At 51.6% G+C, this 22231-nt stretch overlaps 1 protein-coding gene across 9 annotated transcripts in view; it reads left to right on the forward strand.

The window, feature by feature from the left end:
* The first annotated feature begins 6840 nt into the window (after positions 1-6840).
* WNK2 (WNK lysine deficient protein kinase 2) overlaps positions 6841-22231 on the forward strand; it is a 124873-nt gene continuing 109482 nt past the window's right edge. For all 9 annotated transcript variants that reach the window (XM_053577930.1, XM_053577948.1, XM_053577958.1 and 6 more), the window contains exons 1-2: positions 6841-7047; positions 7635-8308. In XM_053577930.1, coding sequence (XP_053433905.1) covers positions 7637-8308 — 672 coding nt within the window. In that variant the 5' untranslated portion in view covers positions 6841-7047; positions 7635-7636. The remainder of the gene's footprint in view (positions 7048-7634; positions 8309-22231) is intronic.

Genomic DNA, 22231 nt, shown 5'->3' on the forward strand with positions numbered 1-22231 from the left:
GACACTGATGTTCAGAGAAATTACCAAGCAGTGGGAGAGCCAGGACTTGAATCAGAGCTAGGAGCCTCCAGACCCAGGCTTCGTGGTACACACATTACTCTCATCCATCTCATGGTATCATCAGGGGTCTATCAGAACGCCCTGCCTAAAGACACAGGCCACTTGTTGGGTGGAACCACCTCTTGTCTTGAAGTGCAGGAACAAGAGCAGAAGCATCACTGGTAGCGCTTTCACGTGTTTCCTTCCCATGCATTGTCACTTTACATTATCTCTAATCACTTCCTGTGTCATAAAATTCTATAAATAGTACTTAAATGGATGGAACATATTTGATTATGTAGGAATAGTATTGTTTATTTAACCATTTTTTAATTGCTGAACATTTATGTTATTTGTAATGGTTATTTTTTTATTCATTTATTTTTTTGAGGGCACTTTGTTGCCCTAGTAGAGTGCTGTGACATCACAGCTCACAGCAACCTTCAGTTCTTGGGCTTGGGCGATGCTCTTGCCTCAGCCTCCCGAGTAGCTGGGACTACAGGTGGCTGCCACAACGCCCAGCTAGTTTTTTTGTTGCAGTTTGGCCAGGGCCGGGTTCGAACCTGCCACCCTTGGTATATGGGGCCAGTGCCCTACTTACTGAGCCATAGGCGCTGCCCTGTTTGTAATGGTTATTATAAATAATATTTCAGTGAACGTCATTTTGTATCACTGTCTGCACTGCTGGTTCCTCCGTTAGTGTAAGTTCTCCAAAAGGGAATTATTGACTTCAAGGGTATAGACAATTTTTACACTCTTGCTCCAATCATGAATTGCCTTCTGGAAAGCCTGTGGTAGTCTGCACAGTTGACTACATTTGAAGACAGCAGGATAAGTCAGTTGCTGCAGGGTAAGCTGGGTTGTTATGAACCTTCAGGGCCAACAGGGAAACTCATGGCAAACTCAGGGCCCCACCAGGCAGTGGCTGCCCAGGAGGACAGTGAGCAGACAGGGTTGGGCCAGGGGTTAAACTAGAGTTGAGAGAAGGTAAGTCCAACTCCTTGTCCATAAGGATAGAACCCCAAGAGAGGAGCCTTGCAGGACCCAAGGACTCACAGAGGCCTGGGGACAGGCTGGATGGCAGCTGCAGGGTAGAGTCATGGGCAGTCTCTCCTGTGCTCACTTCCAGGCTGCAAGACCTGCTGGATGTAGAGCTCAGGTATGTTGGGTCCCACCTGCTAATGGGGCCCCACCTGGTAGTAATGCCATCTCCGGGGGGTCACCAGGCAGGGTGAAATGAGAGCATTTTCAATAAAGCATTAGCTCACACCGAGGGCCCAGAAATGGTGGCTATTATTATTAATGTCATCGTTATTTTAGCAGCAAGACTTAATTGGGGTTCTACTACTCACAGGGGTTGGAGACCCATCCCCACATCCCCAGATTCTCAAGATCCCTGGTTCATATTCCTGGGACAAGGAGCTTCCTGGTACACTTTGAGAGCAGCCTGGCTAGGAGGCTGGGGTGGACAGCAACGGGGTTCTGTACACCCTGTTCACCAGAGTGCCTGAGTGGAGACCTCAAACACCTGTGATCCAGGACTTTTGGGGGACTAATGCCTTGTGCTTTGGACTAAAACAAAACAGGAAATGTGATCTTGTATCTGGTGTGAGCCAAATCAAGTCAAGTCAAATGAAACAATACTTCTATGCTTAGAAGAAAAAGATTGCAATTATGTTCACTTATTTGTTGTGTGATAGCTGAGCATCTCCACGGGGGATAGTCACACACAGACTGGTATCTGCCACAGGGTGTGCATTGGGAATCACCTTTGGGTATGAGTGACACTGTGTCCAACTTAAAACATTTTTATTTCTACTTTTTTCTGTTCTATAAATTTTCAATAATGAACATGTGTTCTTAGAAAAATTAATCTGTATATTCAGACAATGGAATATTATTTGGCCCTAAAAAAGAATGAAGTTTTGCAACTTGCTATAGGACATGGGTGAACCCTGAAAACATTAAGCTCAGTGAGAGAAGACACACAAGGTCACAAATTGTATGATTTATTTTATCCGAAGTGTCCAGATTAAGCAAATCCATAGAGACAGAAAGTGGATTAGTGGTTGCTAGGGGCTGAAGGGAGGAGGGAATAGAGACGAGGCTTCTTTCTGAGGTACTGAAAATGTTCTGGAATTAGTAGTGATGGTCGTACAACACTGTGAATATACTAAAAACCTCTGAATTGCATACTGGAAAATTAGAGTGAATTTTAAGGTATGTGAATTCTATCTCAATAATGTCACTATTTAAAAAATCAACATGTGCTTAAATTTGAGAGTAAAGACATGTTACACTATCTTGTTGATTATTTTAAAAAGAAGAGAAATAAAGGGTGGATTCTAGAACATTGCACCCTCCTTCCACCTGCTTTTCAGACTCCAAGCTCTGGCTCTGCCAACTAGAAGTCCCCTTAGCAGCAGCAAGGAAGCACAGGCACCGTCCCCTCTGCAGTGCACTCTGGAACTCCCTCTCTCCTTCCACAGCCCCACCTTCACTCCTTTTCTCTAGGCCCGGTTGTGGCTCATCTCTCTGGTGTCATGGGGACTGGGTGGTAGCACAAGCCTGTGTTTAGTTGAGGAGAAATGGCCAGATTACCCCCAGGAAGGTCATACCCTGCAGAAGTAAAATCCTGACACTTTCCTGGCTTGTAACACTCTGAGCCCTTCACACATCATACTCTGCTCCTGGAGATAAGCTGAAAGCAAGTGTCATCCTGGCTGGTTCCAGCCCCTGACATATCCAACTTTGGGTATTTCTAGTCAGCCTGACTCCCTCCACACACAGCCTCATTCCAATTTTTGCCAGCCACACCTGATGATTTGTCATGGCCACTGGGAATATGCCATGCTGGTTGTCTACCACAAAAGGGCTGGTGTAAACCTAGTAGTCATGTTAGGTTAGTCTTAGTTGAGCAAGGCCCTCTGTCTTTCTCAAGGCTCTGTCCTCTGTTTCTGAGGGACTGTCACCACACAGTCCTGCCCTGACAGACAGGCTACAAGTGGGCCCTGGTGCCCAAGATGGCTGGTGCAGGATGGCACTGTTAAGGGCCCTCCATCCAGGGACCTCCAAGTCCAACACCAATACCTGGGTCCCTAGAGGCCCTTCTGGGCCCTGCATGTCCAAGGACAGGGGTACAGTGTTCCCTTGAATAGTGTACACTCTGCAGCCCCCACTGGGTGTGGAGCCTCTCAAGGTGGGGGAGCAGAGCAGTGAGAAGCCCCCATTATCTGCCCTCCTCTCCTCATGAGCCCGGCTTGGCGGGCCTGATGCACAAAAATGCAACAAGAGCCTCAGTGGGCAGGACCTGAGGTCTTTTTTTTTGTTTGTTTGAGATAGAGTCTCACTCTGTCATCCTGGGTATAGTGTTATGGCATCATAGCTCACAGCGACCTCAAACTCTAGGGCTCAAGTAATTCTCTTGCCTCAGCTTCTCAAGTAGCTGGGACTATAGGCACCTGCTAGAACCCCCAGCTAGTTTTTCTATTTTTAGTAGAAACAAGGTCTTTATCTTGTTCGGGCTCAAACTCCTGAGCTCAAATACTCTGAGCTCACTCACCTTGGCTTCACAGAGTGAGGTGTGAGCCACTGTGCTGGTCAGGACCTGTGGTCTTTTCCAGGAAGGGTGGACGACCGCCTGCCCTGCAGGGCCATTGGGAACTGGGGGTCAGGCCCAACCTGGACAAGGTCTGGGGCTTCAGGAGCTGAGCTTACATCCCTTGCCCAGAGAAACAAGCAACCTTGAGAAGGTCTTGGCATAAAACTGCTCTCAGTGAACACAGCATAACAAGACATGTGATTCAGAGGGTCAGTTGCAGTTCTGCTCTGTTGCTCCTCTTACTGAGCACCTGTTACGTGCCACACACTTGCAGCATGTGGAGTCTGTCAAGGACTTCTGGGCCCTGGCTTCGTGTTAGGACCACCTGGAAGTTTTTAAACACCTGAGGTCTGGCTCACCCCAGACCCAACACAGTGGAATTTCCAGGAAAGGGGTTAGGGGCTTCTCAGGCCTTGGGGATGCTAAGGGGCAGCTGTGTGTGAAACATACTGGGCTGTGGGGGACAGACAGGATCATGACAGGTCCCATAGTGATTCTCACCAGCAGCTGAGAGTTCTCTACTGGTTCATCTACCAGTAGAGAACTCCAGCTGGAGGAAGTCTGGGGAGGTTGGACAGGTTCTGCCTTAGTCCCACATCTGGGCATTCTTTTTTCCTCCCTGTACTTACAGTTTTACTTTTAATTGTATTATCTGCCTTACCAAAATTGAATGTCACTGCAAAATTCATTTCTCTGGAATCACAAAGAAAGTCCTACCTTGTATTAACTTAGGAGACTGTTTGGGGGCCATTTTCTGATTTGTGTGTCATACTTCAGTACATTTCTAATGGAACCTTATTATTAGAAGGCAACAAAGTTCTTCATCCGTTCATCCCTCACAGCTGAGTAATTCCAGCAGTGTTGGTTCATCCTGCACCACTTGACCTGCCTATCCCTGGCCTACAGGGAATGCCCATCCATTTGGGAAGTGAGACCAGGACTCAAAGACGCTCTGGCCTGGGCATGTCCTCTGCCATCACCTCCCAGGAGTGGGAGCATGGGCTTTGACAGCTCCCCTGGTGCCCCTGCTAAGGCACATTGTCTGTCCTTTGTTCTGCCCTTACCGTTCCTCAAACCTCAGGATTTCCTGCATTACCCCAGGCCACTCTTACCACCTTCCTGGGCTCTGTTCTCCCAGCCTGTCCCCCTATCTCTTTTCTCTACTGGAGCATCCTCCTCATGGTACATGTGGCCCAGGGGGTTCTCAGGGAGGTGGGCTGGCTGAGCTGGACCTGAGGACTAGATATCTATGAGTATGAGTGGGCAGCAGCCCCCAGGTGCTGATGTGAAAGCCTGGTCATCTCTTCCATCACCAGGCAGGCATGATCCCCACATGCTGCCAGCATGGCCTGTTGGGAGCAAGAAGAAGCCAGACTGATGCACACCTGCTTCAGAGCATGCTTAGCTCTATCCCGTCCTGGTTCTCCCTTGGGTAGGATTGAATACACCTGTCATGAACAGGCCCCATGTACTTGGTACCTTTCCTGGACTGACCAAGTCCAGAAGCATTGGTAGCCTTTTAAGAAGGACAACCCAAGATGATCAGCCCAGTTTGTGTGTGGGATACTGAGGCGCAGGAAGTGCTGGGACTTATCCAAAGTCACCTATTTGGCTAGGGACAAAGTTGTTCAGTCTCACAAGGAAGACAGAAAAGCTCCTTATCCACCCTCCACCTCTGTCTGTAAGACCCTCACCCTGGAAGGTGCAGCTTAGATCCCTGTCACTCACGGTCTCTTAGACCTGCAGGGCTGGCATCTGCTGCTCTGCCTTCTCTTGTGTGGGCTCTGGGTTCAAGCCAGACCAGTTGAGCCTCAGACTGTATGCCTGTGTCACAAAGTAGATGTGAAGTTTAGAGAACATAAACTAACGGGCATGTGCCAAATGGATAGCCTTGCTCCCAGCACAGTTTAACCACTGGCTTTCTTTGGGAAAAGTCCTGATTTGAGGTGTGTGCTAATTTTCACAGCGTAAATAATCTCAGCATTGCTGAATTCAGGCTATAGTGTGGTGTTGCCAAATAGAGCTGGGAAGAGATGTGCACCCTCAGCCCTGGTGAGTCAGTTTCAATTGTTGCCAGTGCCCAGTGGGGCCCCAGGAACTGCTGTTTCTCTGGGTAACAGTTGGCTTGGCACACTCTTTCTTCTAAATTGTGAGGGTTTGGTATCATCTCTGCTGGCTTTTATGTCACATAAGTTACTTTGTGCCAGGGCCTTCAGGCATCTTCATCTCTGAAAGCATGTTTGTATCTGATGGACGCTGATCCAGGGAAATGGCGACTGAGAGCCCTGGCATCTCCTGCCCTAGTTTCCTCATCTGGAAGTGGGTCCAATGAGTGTGTATCATAGAATCATGGAAAATGGGGGTGAGAGGGTAAGGTGTCAGTTCAAGGCATTGTCTGGAGCAGGGCTCAGAAATTAGCAGTATGGTCACTGACACAGGCCATGTCCCTACAGTAGGACCAGAGATGCCCAGGAGAGGGCTTGTCTGTGGGACTCCAAAGGAGGAAGGAGGAGAGAGATCATGCAAGATCCCCTGGAGAGGTGGCATTTGACAGAGGTGTAGAAAGAAGAAAACTTTGGTCAAGGACCTTCTGGAAGCTGCCCTGTGCCCTCATCCAAGGCATCCCAGAACAGCGTCTGTTTCAGGAGCTCTGGGATTTAGGGCAGATAACTCCTGCCTTTGTGGTCTCGGTTTGCTCGACTGTAAAATGGACACCATGACCACTATTACTTCCTCGGAGGATGGTGAAATCACCATGGATCTTGTTGGTAAAGTGAGGGCAGGAAAGGACGTGCAAATCCCTGACCACGCTTAGCCCGGGACTGGGCTCCTGAGGGTGGCAGCACACCTGGCTGTTCTCTTCTTAGCCTGCGGGTACTGTCCTGACACAGGTCTCTGAAGTCTGATGCACCGAGCTTTGGCATGAGGAAACATTGAGCTTGCTCCTTTCTCCCGGGGACAAATAGTGCCCGTCACAGCTGACAGCACTGCGGAACATCCCCAAAAGCTTCAGAGGCCAGGAGCGCAGCGGAAAGTGAAGAGCTGTAGGTGGGAGCCACCGGGCTGGTCTGCAGGTGGCCGCGCGCTCCTAGTTGAGCCAGGTGGGCGTGACAGGCCCCGCCCCCACGCAGGCTCGGGGGCTGGGCTAACAGAGGCCCCGCCTTCCCCGCGCTGAGTAGGAGCCGGTGCGTGAGCGCAGCCGCGCGGAGCCGGCAGGAGCACGCTGGAGCGCGGTCCCGCAGTGGCTGGGGCCGAGGGAGCAGCGCGCAGGAGCGGGAGCAGCCCTGCGACCCCACCCCAGCGTGGACGCCCGCCCCGAACTCGGACCTAAGCGCTGAAGTGCAGTCTCATCAACCTTGTCTGCTTCGGCCGCCGGGCCGCGGGCATGGACGGCGTCCGCTCGCCTTGTGAGTGCCAAGCCCCGCTACCTGCCGCCTTTGTGTGCGCGCTGCGCCGCTGCAGCCCCCTCCCCGCGCGCCCCTCCCGTGCCCCAGGCCCGCGTCCTTTGTGGAGCCGCCGCCTGGCGGGTGCCTTCTCCCCACCCTCTTCTATCTCCCGCTGTCGGCCCTTCTTCTCCCTTCTTCAGCTCCCCCTGGGACAGTCCAGCAGGTCCCCCACCCGGGCGAGGGCTGGGCAGGGCGTGAGTACCCCTCCGCCAGCCTCCAGGTCCCTTCTGCAGCCCTTCCTGGGCCTTCAGGGGCATCCTAGGCTGGTCCTCTCTCTCTGGGTCCCAGGAAAAGCCCAGGGCAGGCCCTTTCCGTGGGGCTGGGGCTGAACAGGACACGTCCTCCTCCTCCCCAGCCTGAGCCGCCAGGTCAGGTCTCCAACCCCTATCCTTGAGACCTCAAAGACAGTTCAGTAGGGCTGGGCTTGGGGGTTCTGCGGCTGAGGCTAGGCAGGGCGCGGGCCCGGGGGCGGCGCTGTCTCATCCCGTGGCTCGGGCAGGTGCGGCGGAGCCGGCGCTCACGCGGGCCTGTGTGTCCTTGGCCCGCAGAGATGGACGGCGATGGCGGCCGCCGAGACGCCCCCGGCGCGCTGATGGAAACCGGGCGCGGCGCGGGGCCCGCGGGCATGGCGGAGCCGCGGGCGAAGGCGGCGCGGCCCGGGCCCCAGCGCTTCCTAAGGCGCAGTGTGGTGGAGTCGGACCAGGAGGAGCCGCTAAGCCTGGAGGCGGCCGAGACTCCGAGCCCTCAACCTCCGCAGCCCCTGCAGCGCCGGGTGCTTCTGCTCTGCAAGACGCGCCGCCTCATCGCGGAGCGCGCCCGCGGCCGCCCCGCTGCCCCTGTGCCCGCTGCCCCTGCCGCGCCGCCAGGCGCCCCTGGCACCCCGGCGGACCCCGGCCCAGAGCCCACGGGCACAAAGGAACTCACACCAGAACCCGCAGCAGCGGCGACCGCTCCTGCCCTCGACGGCAGCCCCCAGGAGGAGGCGGCTGCGGCGAAGAAGGAGGACGCGGGGGCGACCGAGGCGAAGCCTGAGTCCGGGCGAACACGCCGGGACGAGCCCGAGGAGGAGGAGGACGACGAAGATGACCTTAAGGCCGTGGCCACCTCCTTGGACGGGCGCTTTCTCAAGTTTGACATTGAGCTGGGCCGCGGCTCCTTCAAGACAGTGTACAAGGGGCTGGACACCGAGACCTGGGTGGAAGTGGCCTGGTGCGAGCTGCAGGTGAGGGTGCGCCGGCCTGCAGGGGGGTGTTGGTTGGCGAGGCTGTCCTTGGCACGTCCTTGCTCTTGTCCCCCATGCTTTAGGTGTCCCTGGGGGCCGTGGGGCTGTGTGTGTTACCCTCTATGAGGAGTGGCTGGCAGGATGTATGCCAGGTGTGTAGACCGCGTGTGAGGCCCATTCTGTGTCTGTGTGCAGGCTGGGGTTTGTGAGCCAGCCTCTGAGGCAAGGTCGGGTTTCCAGTGTGCATACCTAGGTGTGTGCACAGTGAGAGTGGACACTGGAGAGTGGGCACTTGGAGGGTGTGTCTGCCAGGCTGCTTCTCCAATCCTCATGACCCACTTTACTGACCCAGGCAGTCTGGACAGTTGTCTTTGCAGAAGCCATGTGTGGGGGGCTTCAAGGTTCGTGTCCAGTGTCACAGGGCGGAGCTGGAGCTGCTGTTAAATTAGCACCTTCCTGAGTCCTGTGAGGTGTGAGTGCCCCAGTGGGCATGTTTGTAGGGGCTTGTTCTGACCCAGGGTTCTGTGACCCATGGCCTGTGTCTGGTGGCGACCTGGGGCCCACTGGGCAGAGCCTGGAAGCACCATCAATAGTCTCTTGGTGTTCTGAGGGCTCCATTTGTTCGCCAAATGGATGTGTGAGAGGTCTTAAAACCCAGGCATGAAGAATGCAGGTGGAGTATTTTCTTTTCCTTGGATACAGAGGCTCTGGGCATGTATTTTTCATAACCCTGCCCTCACATTGCCTGTGTGAGCCCCATCAGCCCTGGACAGTTATATAAACAGCAACCCTAGCTGTCCTGGGCCAGCCTTGGGAGCAGAGGCCTTGCCTATCATGGAGGGTGGGGGCAGTGTTTATAGGCCTCCCTCCTCATGGGGGCAGCTGTTGGGCATGGGCCAGCCTGGGAGAGTGCCGGCCGTCTGGAGGTGTAAGCCTACTCCACTGGCCTGTAAAGTTAGCTGGACTTCCAGGCCTGACGCAGGGCTGGGGCGAGCCAGGGCACGCTGGGTTCCAGGGCTGCCGGCCACACTGCAGGACGCCTGCGATTTTGGCTCAGAAATGGGAGTAAGTTGCTGTGTTCTTCAGCCCCTGCGGGGTGGCCTGCATGTGTGTGCAAGCTGGGCTAATTTGGTGGGTGTTGACCTGTCCTCAGCCTTTCTCCCCAAAGAGCTCCAGAGGCCTTGCCTCCCATTGCCCCTTGGTTCTACTATGGAAATGCGGCTTTTTGTGACAGGTCCTGTGGGGTCCTTCAGGAGGCACTGAATAGCTGCCCTCCTCATGGCCCCACAGGTACTGGGTGGCCTTGATGGTGCAGTACAGGCAGCGGGTAGAGCAGGGGGCTATGGGCTGAAAGTCCTGGAGGGTGCTGGGGTGTCCCTGTGGCACAAGAAGGCAGAGAAGAGGGAGGATCCTGAAAGGGGAGAAGATGATTCTTGATTATGGTGAATGCCACGAGCCTTTCCCCTCTACCTTCCTGCTCTTCCCAGCTGACCTGGTGTGGCTTGCTGAGCACTCTTGGGTGCCGCCACTGAGAAATGCCTCTACAGCAGTGGTTCTCAACCTGTGGGGTGCAATCCACAGGAACTGTATTAAAGGGTCACGGCATTAGGAAGGTTGAGAACCACTCCTCTACAGGGTGGAAGATGGAGCTAGGGGTGCTGCAGCGGGCTGGCTTTGAGTTAGACCTCGGCAGCTGGAACCTGCTGATCTGGCTGAGGTACTGCTGGCGCATGTGACTCTCAGAGCTTGTTAATTCCCATTCCCTTTAAGGAAAGGCAGGAGGTTCTGTCTCTGGGTCTGTCCGCCGCGGGCAGAGGGTGGAGCCTGGACACTGTCCAGGGGTATTTTTCTTCTTGATCTCAGATGGGAGTGGGCAGCCTAGAGGAGGCTTCTGGTCTATACAGTGTTCTGTGCCCGAATGTTGTTACTGGTACCCCAAGATGTTATGGAAACTGTCCCTGCACCTCCCCCAATAAGAAGTGCTGCCAACATTTGCTCCAGGCTGGTGTGCATCTTTGGCGTCAACTCCCTTTGCCTCGGCTGGTCTGAGGTTTTCTATGAGAGGTTCTGCACCAGTTTGGAAGAACCTTCTTTACTGAGAACCTGCTGTGTGTCAAGCCTGTGCTGGGAGCCTCATTATCACAAAACTTGAGGACTGTGGGGACATGGAACCCACTGGAGTTCCCCCAAGGTCATCAGCTGGGAGATGTCAGGGGCACTGCAGGATTGGGGGAGGAGTGCCCCAGCCTGATGTGGCGGGCAGGCATGGGCTGACTTTGTGCAGGGTCATGGAAGAGGCTGGCATTAGGGCTACCTTTACTGTGTCCCTGGCAATAGGCAGGGGCTGGTGGGAGGTTGGAATGGGATAGGGTGGGATGTAGGGCTACGGGGAGATCAGGGCATAGGCTGTGGGGGAGAGGTCAGAGTCCTTTAGGGGAGTGATTCTCCTGGGTAGAGCTCAGGGTTAGGCCTCACAGACCACCACCATGCAGAGGGAGTGTATGGGGGCAGGCAACAGGTGTGTGTTCCTTCTCCAAGGGTGTTGGCTTTGTCCCAGGGAGTGAGCTTTCTTAGTCCACAGTATGGAGGTGATCATCTTGTACCTTCATCTGCAGCATTCCCAGCATTGGGAATCAGGGGCTCCTGGGAGTTGTGGCTTACAGGGTAGAGGGGGAGTTCTGGGGGTGTTACCATTAGCCAGGGAGCTTTGTGGAATTTCTCTTGGTCTCTGCCTGTCTCTTCCCCAGAAGCACTTCAGTGGGCAGCGGCCCCTTTTCATCTACTCAGGTGCTGGACTCTGTTCCTGTTCCCCTTCTTAGCAGGCTGGGGGCTTCTGGGGCACCTGCTGGCCGCCTTGGAGAAATAAGAGGTACATCATTTGCTTGCTTTTCCTGGGGTTCCCTGCCAAGTGGAGGAAATGCTTCCATTATAGACCTAGTAGCCTGGCTTAGAGACCATCTGATTTCCTTTGATAAATTAATGTTGATAGACCTTCGTAGAGAGAGTATTATTTGTTTATCTCACATTGAAGGGCAGTGAGATGTTTCATCTTCGGAATTCTCCATATGTCCAAAACTGAAACTTGCACTGTTTTTGTGAGAGAAGCATAAAATTTTATCTTCCTGTCATTTTTCTTTTGAATGAACTTTTATTCTTGGCATTGGAACATGTTATGGTAACAAGGAAGGAAGTAAAACCCACCTAGATTCCTCTTGCTCTCATTTTCTCTCACACTTTCCATGTTCCTGCAGCTATCTTTGGCCAGCTCTTGTGTCTATGGACAGTATGGGGTAATCTGGGGTCCCCTGTTGGCCCTGGGAGCAGCTGCTGCCTGCCATGTGAGCTGGGCAACTCTTTGGGGACAGGCCTGGGTCCTGCCTAGGCATTGGCCTGACCTTCTGCAGGGCTCACCTCTGGGGGGTGATGACACCTGTGTCCAGTGAGGTATGACTAAAGTATGATAATGAGGAGGTATCTGGTATGGTGCAAGGGTCATCCTTTGGATCAGCAGAGCCTTTGGTGTTGAGCTTTGACTTCCTCAGTCCTCTTGGCTTCTTGTAGGACTGACACTATTCCATATAGTTTAAGGCTCCTGCTCTCATTTGCTGCCACCTTTGAGCTGTCCATGGGTCCCCAAATTGAGAAAATGCAGCCAGCCTAGACTCCAGGCTGGAGTCAGGAGCCAAAGGTGGCCTGTTTGTCTTGGTTCACCTGTTTCTGCTGTGTCTCTCTTGGGGACCTGAAGGAAGCCTTAGTTTCTGCCTCCATGTTGATACCGACCCCTCTCTGTCAGCATCCCCCCTGCTTTTAGGGAACATGGGTTTTAGGCCCTGTGCCACCATGTCCCTGCAGAAGGCCACTATGAGCTGCTGCTTCAGGGCTAGAACCTGAGTTTCCCAGGAGGGTGCCGGGGGTCTGTCTCTTTCTAGGAGACATTCAGTCCTTGACCCTCAGCCTAGAGTACTTGCTGACCCTGGCAGGAAGAGAACTGGGGGCTCCTGCTAGGCCTAGCACCACCTGAACCCTGCCGGCCAGGGACATAGGTGCCTGGGCTGCCTGGTCATGAAGCAGGTGCTGCTGCTGCTCTGCACTGCCTGGAAGGGGTCAGGCTGGAGGAACGGTGTGTTCCTGACTCACCACCCCCATCCGGATGTCTCTGTGTCCTGTCCATCTGCCTGCGCCCAAGAGGGAGTGACACCCACAGAGGCTTGCCGAATGCAGCCTGTTACTAGTAGATAGGTCCATTCACTGTCCTCCAAGGACAGCTCAGCTGCTCCACAGCTTCTCTCAAGGCTGTGGGCAGCCCACTGCTGCCAGCACTAAGCTTGCCCACCTTACTGGTAAGCCAGCACATGTCCCAGGAGGACTTAGAGCGTCAGCAGTTTGCATGATGGCGCCCCTTGCAGGAGTTCTGGCCACCAGCCTCACCTGCTTTCCTCTGTGACCCTTCTGACATGGAGAGAAGATGGGACAGTAGGGGCAAGTTGATGTCTGAGTACAGGAGAGAGGGTTGGTGCTTGCTTGTTGGGGCAGGATACTCAGAGAAAGTTGATCCCAATTTGGCTGGTGGTCATTCCTCTTTTTTCATTTTCCTAATACTTAATTTTACTGGAAGAGCTATAATTTGAAATCAATGGGATGCCAACACTGAGTTTGTTTTCCTGGGCGAGATGTTTTATGTGCCATGTGACCACGGTTTTGGTTTGGTTGGCAAGAGAGGTTAGTGCTAGCTGCCTGAAATGCCTGTGTAGACGGCTTTCCCTCCCTCCTGCCAGGGGCAGAACGGTGGGCACCCGAACTCTTACAGACCCTTCTCCTGCCTCTCAGGAAGAGCTGGTGAAGTCTGTTTTGGCAACAGTGATGTGTGAGCAGCCTGAGCGGCAAGTCACCATCATGGGGGCACATTGAGGCTCAGGCACCATAGCTTATTCTCGGTTTGAAAGAAATGCTCCTATGGCCAAGTGGTGTCTTTGGGGGCACCTGATTAAGCCTGATTCAGGGCTCGGTTGCTGTGGGACTCGGGCCCACCTGTGCTGCACCCAGAGTGAGGACCCCAGGACCAGCACAGGCATGCGGAGGGCTGACACCTACACACTGCTCATTTGCTCTGCTGTTACTGAAGCTGGTGTTTTCTCCAACCTTGTCACATGGTAGAAGGCCTGAGAGGGCAGCTGGACATGCCCTCCTGCAGCCCAGCAACAGAACCCTCTGTGATGGTGGAAAGGTTCTGTCTCTGTGGTTTGTGTCCGCATGTCCTGCAAAGCACCTAGAACTTGGCTGGAGTAGATGAGCATCTGGGTTCTGAATTTTTCCCACACTAAACATGGGCACAAATGGCTACATGTCCCCAGCTACTCAGTGAGATGGTCCACACCTACAGCTCTATCCTGGGCTCTCTGTCAGATGATTCCTTTTCCAGAGGATAAAACTGAGGCCCAGATGACATAGAGGTGGCCATGGAGATGCCAGACAGACCCAAATGGGAATGGTCTATAGACCAACTCATGGTAAGGTAGATGAGGGCTGGGGATGTATTGGGGCTGGACAAAGCCAAGAAGGTGCACAACTGGCCCTGGTCCTATGCCTGAAACACCAACAGAGGACAAGATTGGGCATTTGGGCATTGAAGACCTGGATTTGGTGATAGCATTGTGCCAGCATCAGACTTAACGAAGGGCAAGATATACTCTGCATCACCTGGAGGATCTGGTGAGATATAAAAGTTGTGTCCCCCCCCACGATATTTTCAGGGACTGGTTGAGGGATTACTTTGAGGTGAGGGGCAAAGCTTTGTTGATGGGCTGTTAGCCAGAAGATATCATCAAGAGAAGGGGAAAGAGTGGAAAGTTCCCGAGGCCAGGCAGGTCTTGTGACCAGGGTTCAATAGTATAGTCTTGTGTGTTCACTGAGTGAGCATGTGCTTTGCTTCTAGGCCCAAAGTTACTGCAGTGAACAGGACAGGCCACAACTCTGGGAGGCAGAGTCAACAAGATACCCGAAAATACTTTGGGTGGGTTGGTGGGACGCTACAGTAGAGAGAGAGCCCAGTCCTCAGAAGGAGACCCGTGGGAGGTGGCAGAATGAACTGTGTGGATGCTAGGTGGCAGGGGACAGCCTCTGCAAAAGTCCTGAGGCAGGAGTCCATCTAATGTGGAAGAGTATTAGGCAAGTGCAGCCTCGTCAGGAGGGCCTGTAGGTGTGGCAAGAACTTGGCCTCTCTGATAGAGGGACAAGTCACCTTGGGTTGGGGCAGGGTCTGAGCAGAGGAAGGGCGGGAGCTGGTAAATTTTTTGACAGGTTTCCCTGGCTACTGCTGGGATTGTTTTGGAGGTGGGGCAGGGAGCTAGTGAGGAGGTGACTACCACTGTCCCAGTGAGAGACATCAAGGCTCCTACCCAGGGGTAGGGGCTGGGGTGGGAAGGAGTGTTGGATTCTGGGTGCGTTTGAAAGTAGAGAGCACAGGATTTGCTGCACATTGGATATGAACGTGCAGAAGGTGGGACTCGAGATGATGGCAGAGTTCTGGACTTGGCAGAAGTGGCTGCCTTCCGTTAAGGTAGACAAGGAAAGTGAATTTGGGGGAAGAGCAGGCCTTGGCTTGGGACATGCTTAACTTGAGTGACCTGTAGGCAGCCAAGGCTGGTCTTTTTGGGGAGTGGGGTTTCCCAGGTAGAACCTGTGCCATGAGCCCAGGTAGGGATGCCCAAGAGTGCTTGGATGAGGGACCCCACCCATAGCCCTGCCCAGAGGATCTGTCCTGGGATTAGCAGGGGCTGGCTCAAAACATGATTCGTACAAGGTAAGTCAAAATAAGGACCTGCAGCTGCACCTTAAGGACAACCGTGTCTGGCTTTGGACGTTATCTTTTTCTTTACCTCCTCTGTCTCACCTGCCACAGCCAATCCATAGTCTCAGTGGGGCTGGGTCTGAAGTCCTGGCCTAGCTAGGCTTACACCTTGGCTGTCACTCACTTTCCAGGACAGCTTGGACTTAAGCCCTCTGTACCCATACACATCTTGCAGGTATCTCATGGGCATCTCTCGGGGCCTGCGGCTTGGGCCTGGCTTCACGCTGCATCTGGAAAATGCCCAAGGTGACAGTATGGAGCTTTAGGTCACCACTTTGATGGAGGAGAACTTGACCCAGCCCAGCAGAGGGTCAAGTTCTGTGGGCTTATGTCTGAGTCTCCTTTGCAATCCTTCCTGGCTGAGCTGCTGTGATGGGCATGAGCAGCTGTGGTGGGAGGCAGGGTTCAGGAGCTCCACAGCCAGGCAGGGCTCTGCCCTCACAGGTCCTGAGCTGGTATACATCGAAACCCTGAGGGTCGGAGGGTCATGTTCCCAGTGGAAGGCTGTGGGAAGGAGCCTGCCATTTTGAGCCTCAGTTTACCCATTTTTGCAGTGTGGATGGTGCCAGCTGACCTTCACAGGCTGTGAGGACTGTTGAGAGAAGTGCATTCTACCTGAGCACACAGGGCCTTCAAGTTCACCTCTTTTCACTTTCCTCCCTCCCCTCTGCAAAATAAACAGTTGTCAACAGTAGCGATGTGCAGTGAAGAGCAAGTTGGCCCTGCAGATGGAGACTGCTTCCTCAGGCTGCCTGTCTCTCTGCCTGGGAGCTGTGAGCACCTGCACTGCTGCTGCTTTAGCATTGGAGATGCAGATAAGGAAAAGGGTGTGAATAGTAACAGCTGGGGTTTTTGGAAACAAGTTAGGACCTGCCTCTGGCCATAGATAATCTGGGGCTATGTTTTCTGGGAATCCCATCTGGGTGGAGAGGCCCAAGTGAGTATGGTGGAGGCTGGCAACCTGAACATTGTTAAGTTTTCCTGCTTCCAAGAGTTTTCAAATCTAAGTCTATTTCCTGGAGGGTTGAATTCTAAGGATTTTCCCAGAATACTTGATTACTGCCTCTAATTTAAGTTAGCATTCATTAAAATTTTTTTGAAAACAAGAAAAATATTAAGGTAGTGTGGTATTGATAAAGAGCAGACCAATAGATCAATGGAACAGAACAAAGAGCCCAGAAATGGATCCTTAGAAAGTCAACTGATCTTTGACAAAGAAGCAATTCAATGGAAAAAAATAATCTTTTCAACAAATGGTGCTATAACAACTTAGTATCCACACGCTAGAAAGACTGTAGACAGACTTTATACCCTTCATAGAAATTAACTTGAATCATAGCCCTAAATGTAAAATCCAAACTATAAAACTCTTAGATGACATAGGAGAAAACTTAAGTGACTTTGGGTATGGCAGTGATTTTAGATACAACACCAAAGGCACAATCCATGAAGAAAAGAAAGTCTATTCTGTGAAAGACACTGTCAAGAGGAGAAGGCAGGCCACAGCCTGGGAGAAAATATTTGTCAAAGACCCATCTGCTAAAGGACAATTATCCAAAAGATACAAAGAACTCTTAAAACTCAACAGTAAGCCTGGGCATGGGTGCTCACACCTGTAATCCTAACATCTGGGAGACTGAGGTGGGAAGATTGCTTGAGCTCAGGAGTTCGAGACCAGCCTGAGCATGGCCGAGACCCCCATCTCTACTAAAAAAAAGAAAAAAACAAAACTAGCTGGGCATGGTGGTACACTCTCAGCTACTTGGGAGGCTGAGGCAAGAGGATTGCTCAAGCCCAAGAGTTTTGAGGTTGCTGTGAGCTGTGACGCCATAGCACTCTACCCAGGGTGACAAAGTGAGACAGGTTAAAAAAAAAGAAAGAAAAAAAGAATAAGAAAACAACCAGATTAAAAAAAAAGGCCAAAGACCTTAACAGACACCTCATCAAAGAAGACACACAGATAATAAATAAGCATATGCAAAGATGTTGCACATTGTAAGTCATCGGGGAATTGCAGATTAAAACAACTGTGAGTGCCCATTTCACGCCTGTTAGAATGGCCAAAGTCCAAAACACTGACCACATACATGCTGAGAATGAGAGCAAAGGAATGGGAGCATGGTGACAATGTGGAGCAAAGGAACTCTCGTTCATTGCTGGTAGGAATACAAAATGGTGTAGCCACTTTGAAAGCAGTTTGACAGTTTCTTAAAAAATTAAACACACTGACCATGTGATCCAGCAGTTGTGCTCCTTGGTATTTACCCAAAGGAGTTAAAACTTATGTCCACATAAAAACTGGCACAGGGATGTTTATAGCAGCTTTATTCATCATTGCCAAAACTCGGAAGCAACCAAGGTGTCCTTTAGCAGGTGAATGAATACATAAACCGTAGCACATTCAGACAATGGAATATTATTCTGTGCTAAAAAATGAACCATCAAGCCATGAAAAGGCATGAAGGAGCTTTAAATGCAATTTAAGTGAAAGAAGCCAATCTGAAAAGGACGAATATTATACGATTCTAATTCTATAATATTCTGGAAGAAGATCAGTGGTGGTTGGGCATTATGAGGAGTGGGGGATGAATAGGCAGATTTTTAAGGCAGCGAAACTTTTCTGTATGAGATTATAATGGGAGACACATTACTCATTTGTGAAAACCCATAGACTGTATAGCACCAACAGTGAGCCTGAATGTAAACTGTGGATTTTAGTTAATAATGATGTATCAATATTGGTTCATAATTATAACAAGTATGCCACACTAATGCCAGATGTGAACAATTGGGGAAACCATATATGTGGGTGGGAGGGAGTGTATGGGAACTCTCTACTTTTGCTCAGTTCTTCCATAAACCTACAACGGCTCTAAAAATAGTTGATTGATTTAAAAATAAGTGTAATAGCTCTTCCAGGGACACTGTCTAGAGGCACTTAGAATGGTCCAGATTTGACATACCGTCTTAGGCTTTCCTACAATACAGCTTCTAAAAAAACTAGGCTGTCCTGAACCTTGGTGATAGAACTATTTACCTTTATACCAAGAAGGTTGGGAAAGCACCAAAATCTGCATGTGGTGTGTGCCCAGCCAGACTTTGAGGGGTTTGTGCTTTGAGACCTACAGTTCTATGAGATTGTCTAAAACAAAAAAAACATGTCAGCATGGCCTGTGGTGGCTCCCTCTGTGTGTGCTAAGTGTGTTCCTGACAGGATCAAGTGTGCTTTCCTTATCAAGGAGCAGAAAATAGTTGTGAAAATGTTGAAGGTACAAGCATAGAGTCAGAAAGCTAAATAAGAAAAAAGAAGCTTTTTTGAGTAATAAAAATTAAAAAGCTAAAAAAAGTGTAAAGGCTACATTAAAGAAGTTTGTAGAAATGAAGAAAAACCACCCATAATCCAAGCAAACATATACTTTTATTTTTGCATATTACCTTTTAGGTCTTGTTCACACACATATATCTAATAGAAATACAGCTGTGAGGCCTGGCACAATAGCATACATCTGTAAAGTGGGAGGGATCATTGAGACCAGGAGTTCGAGACCAACCTGGGCAACATAGCAAGACCCCATCTCTACAAATAATTTTTAAGAAATTGGATGGGTGTGATGGCAGGCACCTGTACTCCCAGCTACTCAGGAAGCTGAGACAAGAGCACTTGTACTTAGGAGTTCGAGGTTACAATGAGCCATGACTGCACCACTTCACTCCAACCTGGGTGACAGAGTGAAACTCTGTCTCAAAAAATAAAAAGAAACAAAAATCCCAAAACCAAAAACAGTTGTGACCATAGGATGTCTCAGCTTTTAAAATCTTGTTTCTAGATTGTCTTGTAAAGCCATTGGTTTATGAGAGGAGGCTGTGGTTCTAAGTGTCTTCCTGGTCTTTGTGTTGTTATATCTCCTTTGTTAAGAAGAGTAGCTTCAGTAGAGGGGTCTGTCACTAGATAGATTTGGGGACTACAGAGTCAGGCAGGCATTGCTGTTAAGGAACTTCTCAGAGCCTTTAAAATGCCCACGTTGTGAAGTTCTTGGGAAGGGAGGGTGGGAGTGGAAGGCATTGGGTCCCTACATCCTTTTCTTTCATTTTACAAATGTCCTGTGGTCCAGGACTGACTCTGGGCCAACTGTTGGCTTGTTGGCTAAGGGTTGCTGGTGATCAGGAAATGGTGTTTTGGGGCACCATTGCAGTTACTGTGGGGGCTTCCCTGTCCCATTTAGAGGTGGTGCCATTGGTGGACCTTGGAGCTAGACCTGGAAAGCTGATCTTGCCCATGAGTGTCCCCACCTGTCTTGGGCCAGAAGCTGCCTTAGGAGGATACTCTTATGATTACTGTCCCCTCGGGTCCCCTGCTTTCCTGGCTTTCTGTATGCTTGCTCATGGTGGATAAGCTGGGATAGTTTTCAGCTGTGAGCTGACTGTTAACAATGCTGACTTTTGGTCATACCCAGAATCTGGAATCTGGACATGGCCAGTCGAGAACCTTAGAGGCTGCTCAGCATTGTTGGCTGGGACATGGGCCTTTCCTTCTTTCTGTTCTGTTCTTCTCAGCCTTGTTGGCTTTGTCTCAAACCTTGCTTGCTGCCTCATGGCTGTGGTGGAGCTGTCACAGCTTCAGCTATTACACCCATGTTTGAAGGTAAGAAACAAGTATGGGGTTAGGTGGGGCCTAGCAGCCAAAAGGACCATTTCTCAAATGAGGGAACATTTTCTAGTGATCTTCTTTGGTGTCTCTGGTTAGAATGGGTTCACATGGTCTACCCCAGCTACTGGGGCTTCTGGTGTTCTCTACATGGACCTTGGCATAATGGACTTGGTTGTCATCTGTCCCCGGGGGCTGGGCACAGTGGATTTCTCTTGGTTGGCTGGGCTGGGGGACACCTGTGTCTGTCATGTTCACCTTGTTTCTGCATGGTACTGTATGTGTGTGATGGAACCTTCTTCTGCTGGGGGCTGTGTCCCTAACAGGACAACCCAAATGTCCTGCTGTGTCTGGAGGCTACTCTCTGCCCCCACCCCTCCTGCCCAGGTATGTGGGCCATGAGGGTTGCCTGTCCTTCTTCCTGTGTGACCACTCCTGGCTCTCCACCTGCCACCCCCAGCCCCGTCAAAGTTTTCTCCTCTCTGCCAGCAGTCTAGTTTTCACTAACCTCAAATTTTTTACTTTTAAAAACTTAATGTGGGCGGTGCCTGTGGCTCAGTGAGCAGGGTGCCAGCCCCATATACCGAGGGTGGCGGGTTCAAGCCTGGCCCCGGCCAAACTGCAACAAAAAATAGCCGGGCGTTGCGGCGGGCGCCTGTAGTCCCAGCTACTTGGGAGGCTGAGGCAGGAGAATCGCCTAGGTCCAGGAGTTGGAGGTTTCTGTGAGCTGTGTGATGCCACGGCACTCTACTGAGGGCGATAAAGTGAAACTCTGTCTCTACAAAAAAAACAAAAAAATTAAAAAACTTAATGTAGCAGAAAAGTTAGTTACTATTTAGTTAGTGTTTTGCCACATTTCCTCTATCTCTGCATCCAGGTCTTTCTGACCCATTTGCAGCTCATCTGTGAATATTTGAGTGTGCGGTTCCTGATAGAAGGAGGACATGTCCCCATATCACCTCCACTCACGCCACACTCCAGGGTGTGACTGCAGCGGCCAGTGATGGGTCTGACAGGCAGGCTGTCCCTGGTTTATCCTCTGTGGATCCAGGATGCAGTCAAGGATCATGTGCTATGTCTGGTTGTCATGTCAATTTTAATCCAGAAGAATCCCTCCACTTTTTTTTGTTATTGTTCTTGCATCTTTTGGCATTGTCTTTTGAGGGCATTGGGCCAGTGGTCCTGCGTGGACACCCTGTCTGGATTTGTCTGGTGTTTCCGCACGGCTGTGCTGGGTTGTGCATTCCTGGCGCAGTGCTGGGTCAGTGCTATGTGTGCAGATCAACCCTGGGCTAGGCCACCCTTGCAGGGGACATGAAGGCAATCCAAGCTTTGTCATTAATACTGAAGTAACCATGCTGATGTCAGTGGGGCACCACTCTGTGGTCTTGGGACATGTCCAGGGAGGCACTGCAATTTCTCCCTTTTATTGAGGAGGGAACTGAGGACCAGGAAAAGGCAAGACATTGTCCTGTCTTCCTTGCCAGCAACTGACAGAACAGGGACATGACCCAGGCTGAGGGGTTGTGACGTGGCGCAAGCTGGCTGGGCTGCAGGCAGAGGCGGTTCTAGGGCTCTGGGCCACCCAGCCTCCTTCCTTTCATCCCATACTTCATGCCCCTGAGTGAGAGCCCAACCTCTGTTTTAAGTTGAATTGTTGATGCTGTCAGGACTTGCTGTCAGTTTGAGGGGGGCTGTGGGCCATCCCAAGTACTCTGAGTACTCCTGGGTAACTGCAGGGTCCTGTGATTTCCTCCTGCAGGTGGGACTTGCTAGACAGGGGGTTACTGACCGTGATCCTTGCCTGCCTACCTGTTCCAGGAGGGGCCCCCTCCTCAGACACCTGCCAGCTTTGGACGGGGGCTCCATTGAGTGAGGAGAGGCTGCCCCAGGCATCGGGTTTCATGAAGATGGAGGGTGGTCACCATAAGGGAAGGCACTAGGACAGACATGGGAACCTGACAAGGGAGAAATTGTCTGGAGCCTCCTTCCTCTGAGACAGTAGTTTTCATGCTTATGTTTTTCTTATCTCATTTTTAAATTCTTGGGCACTTTTGCAAAGTCATGATCATGGCGTGTGTGCTGATGTGTGTGCAGTGATGGTGAATCGCCCAGCCTGCCTTTGGCCTTCACTTCCAGCCCAGTCGCACCCCCCTTGCCTCTGCTGCACGGAGCCTAGAGTTGAGCTGGGCAGCTCTGGCAGTGCAGTCTGGGGCATGGGGCCTCCTGGTGTGAACTGGGCCTGGGCCTGGGCCAGATCCACTGTCATCCCCTTGCTGGCTGAGTTTGGGGTGGGTGGAGGCCTGGCTCAGCCCCAGCCTGGCCCCACCAGCTGGTCACAGGCTTCTACATGCCCCTCTTCCCTCTGGGCTGGGTCCTGAGACATCTGGGTATGTCCCCTTACACTTTGTGTGGTACATCTTCACAGCCT

Source organism: Nycticebus coucang, chromosome 2 (assembly GCF_027406575.1).
Source record: "Nycticebus coucang isolate mNycCou1 chromosome 2, mNycCou1.pri, whole genome shotgun sequence".
In the NCBI taxonomy this organism is placed as follows: Eukaryota; Metazoa; Chordata; class Mammalia; order Primates; family Lorisidae; genus Nycticebus; species Nycticebus coucang.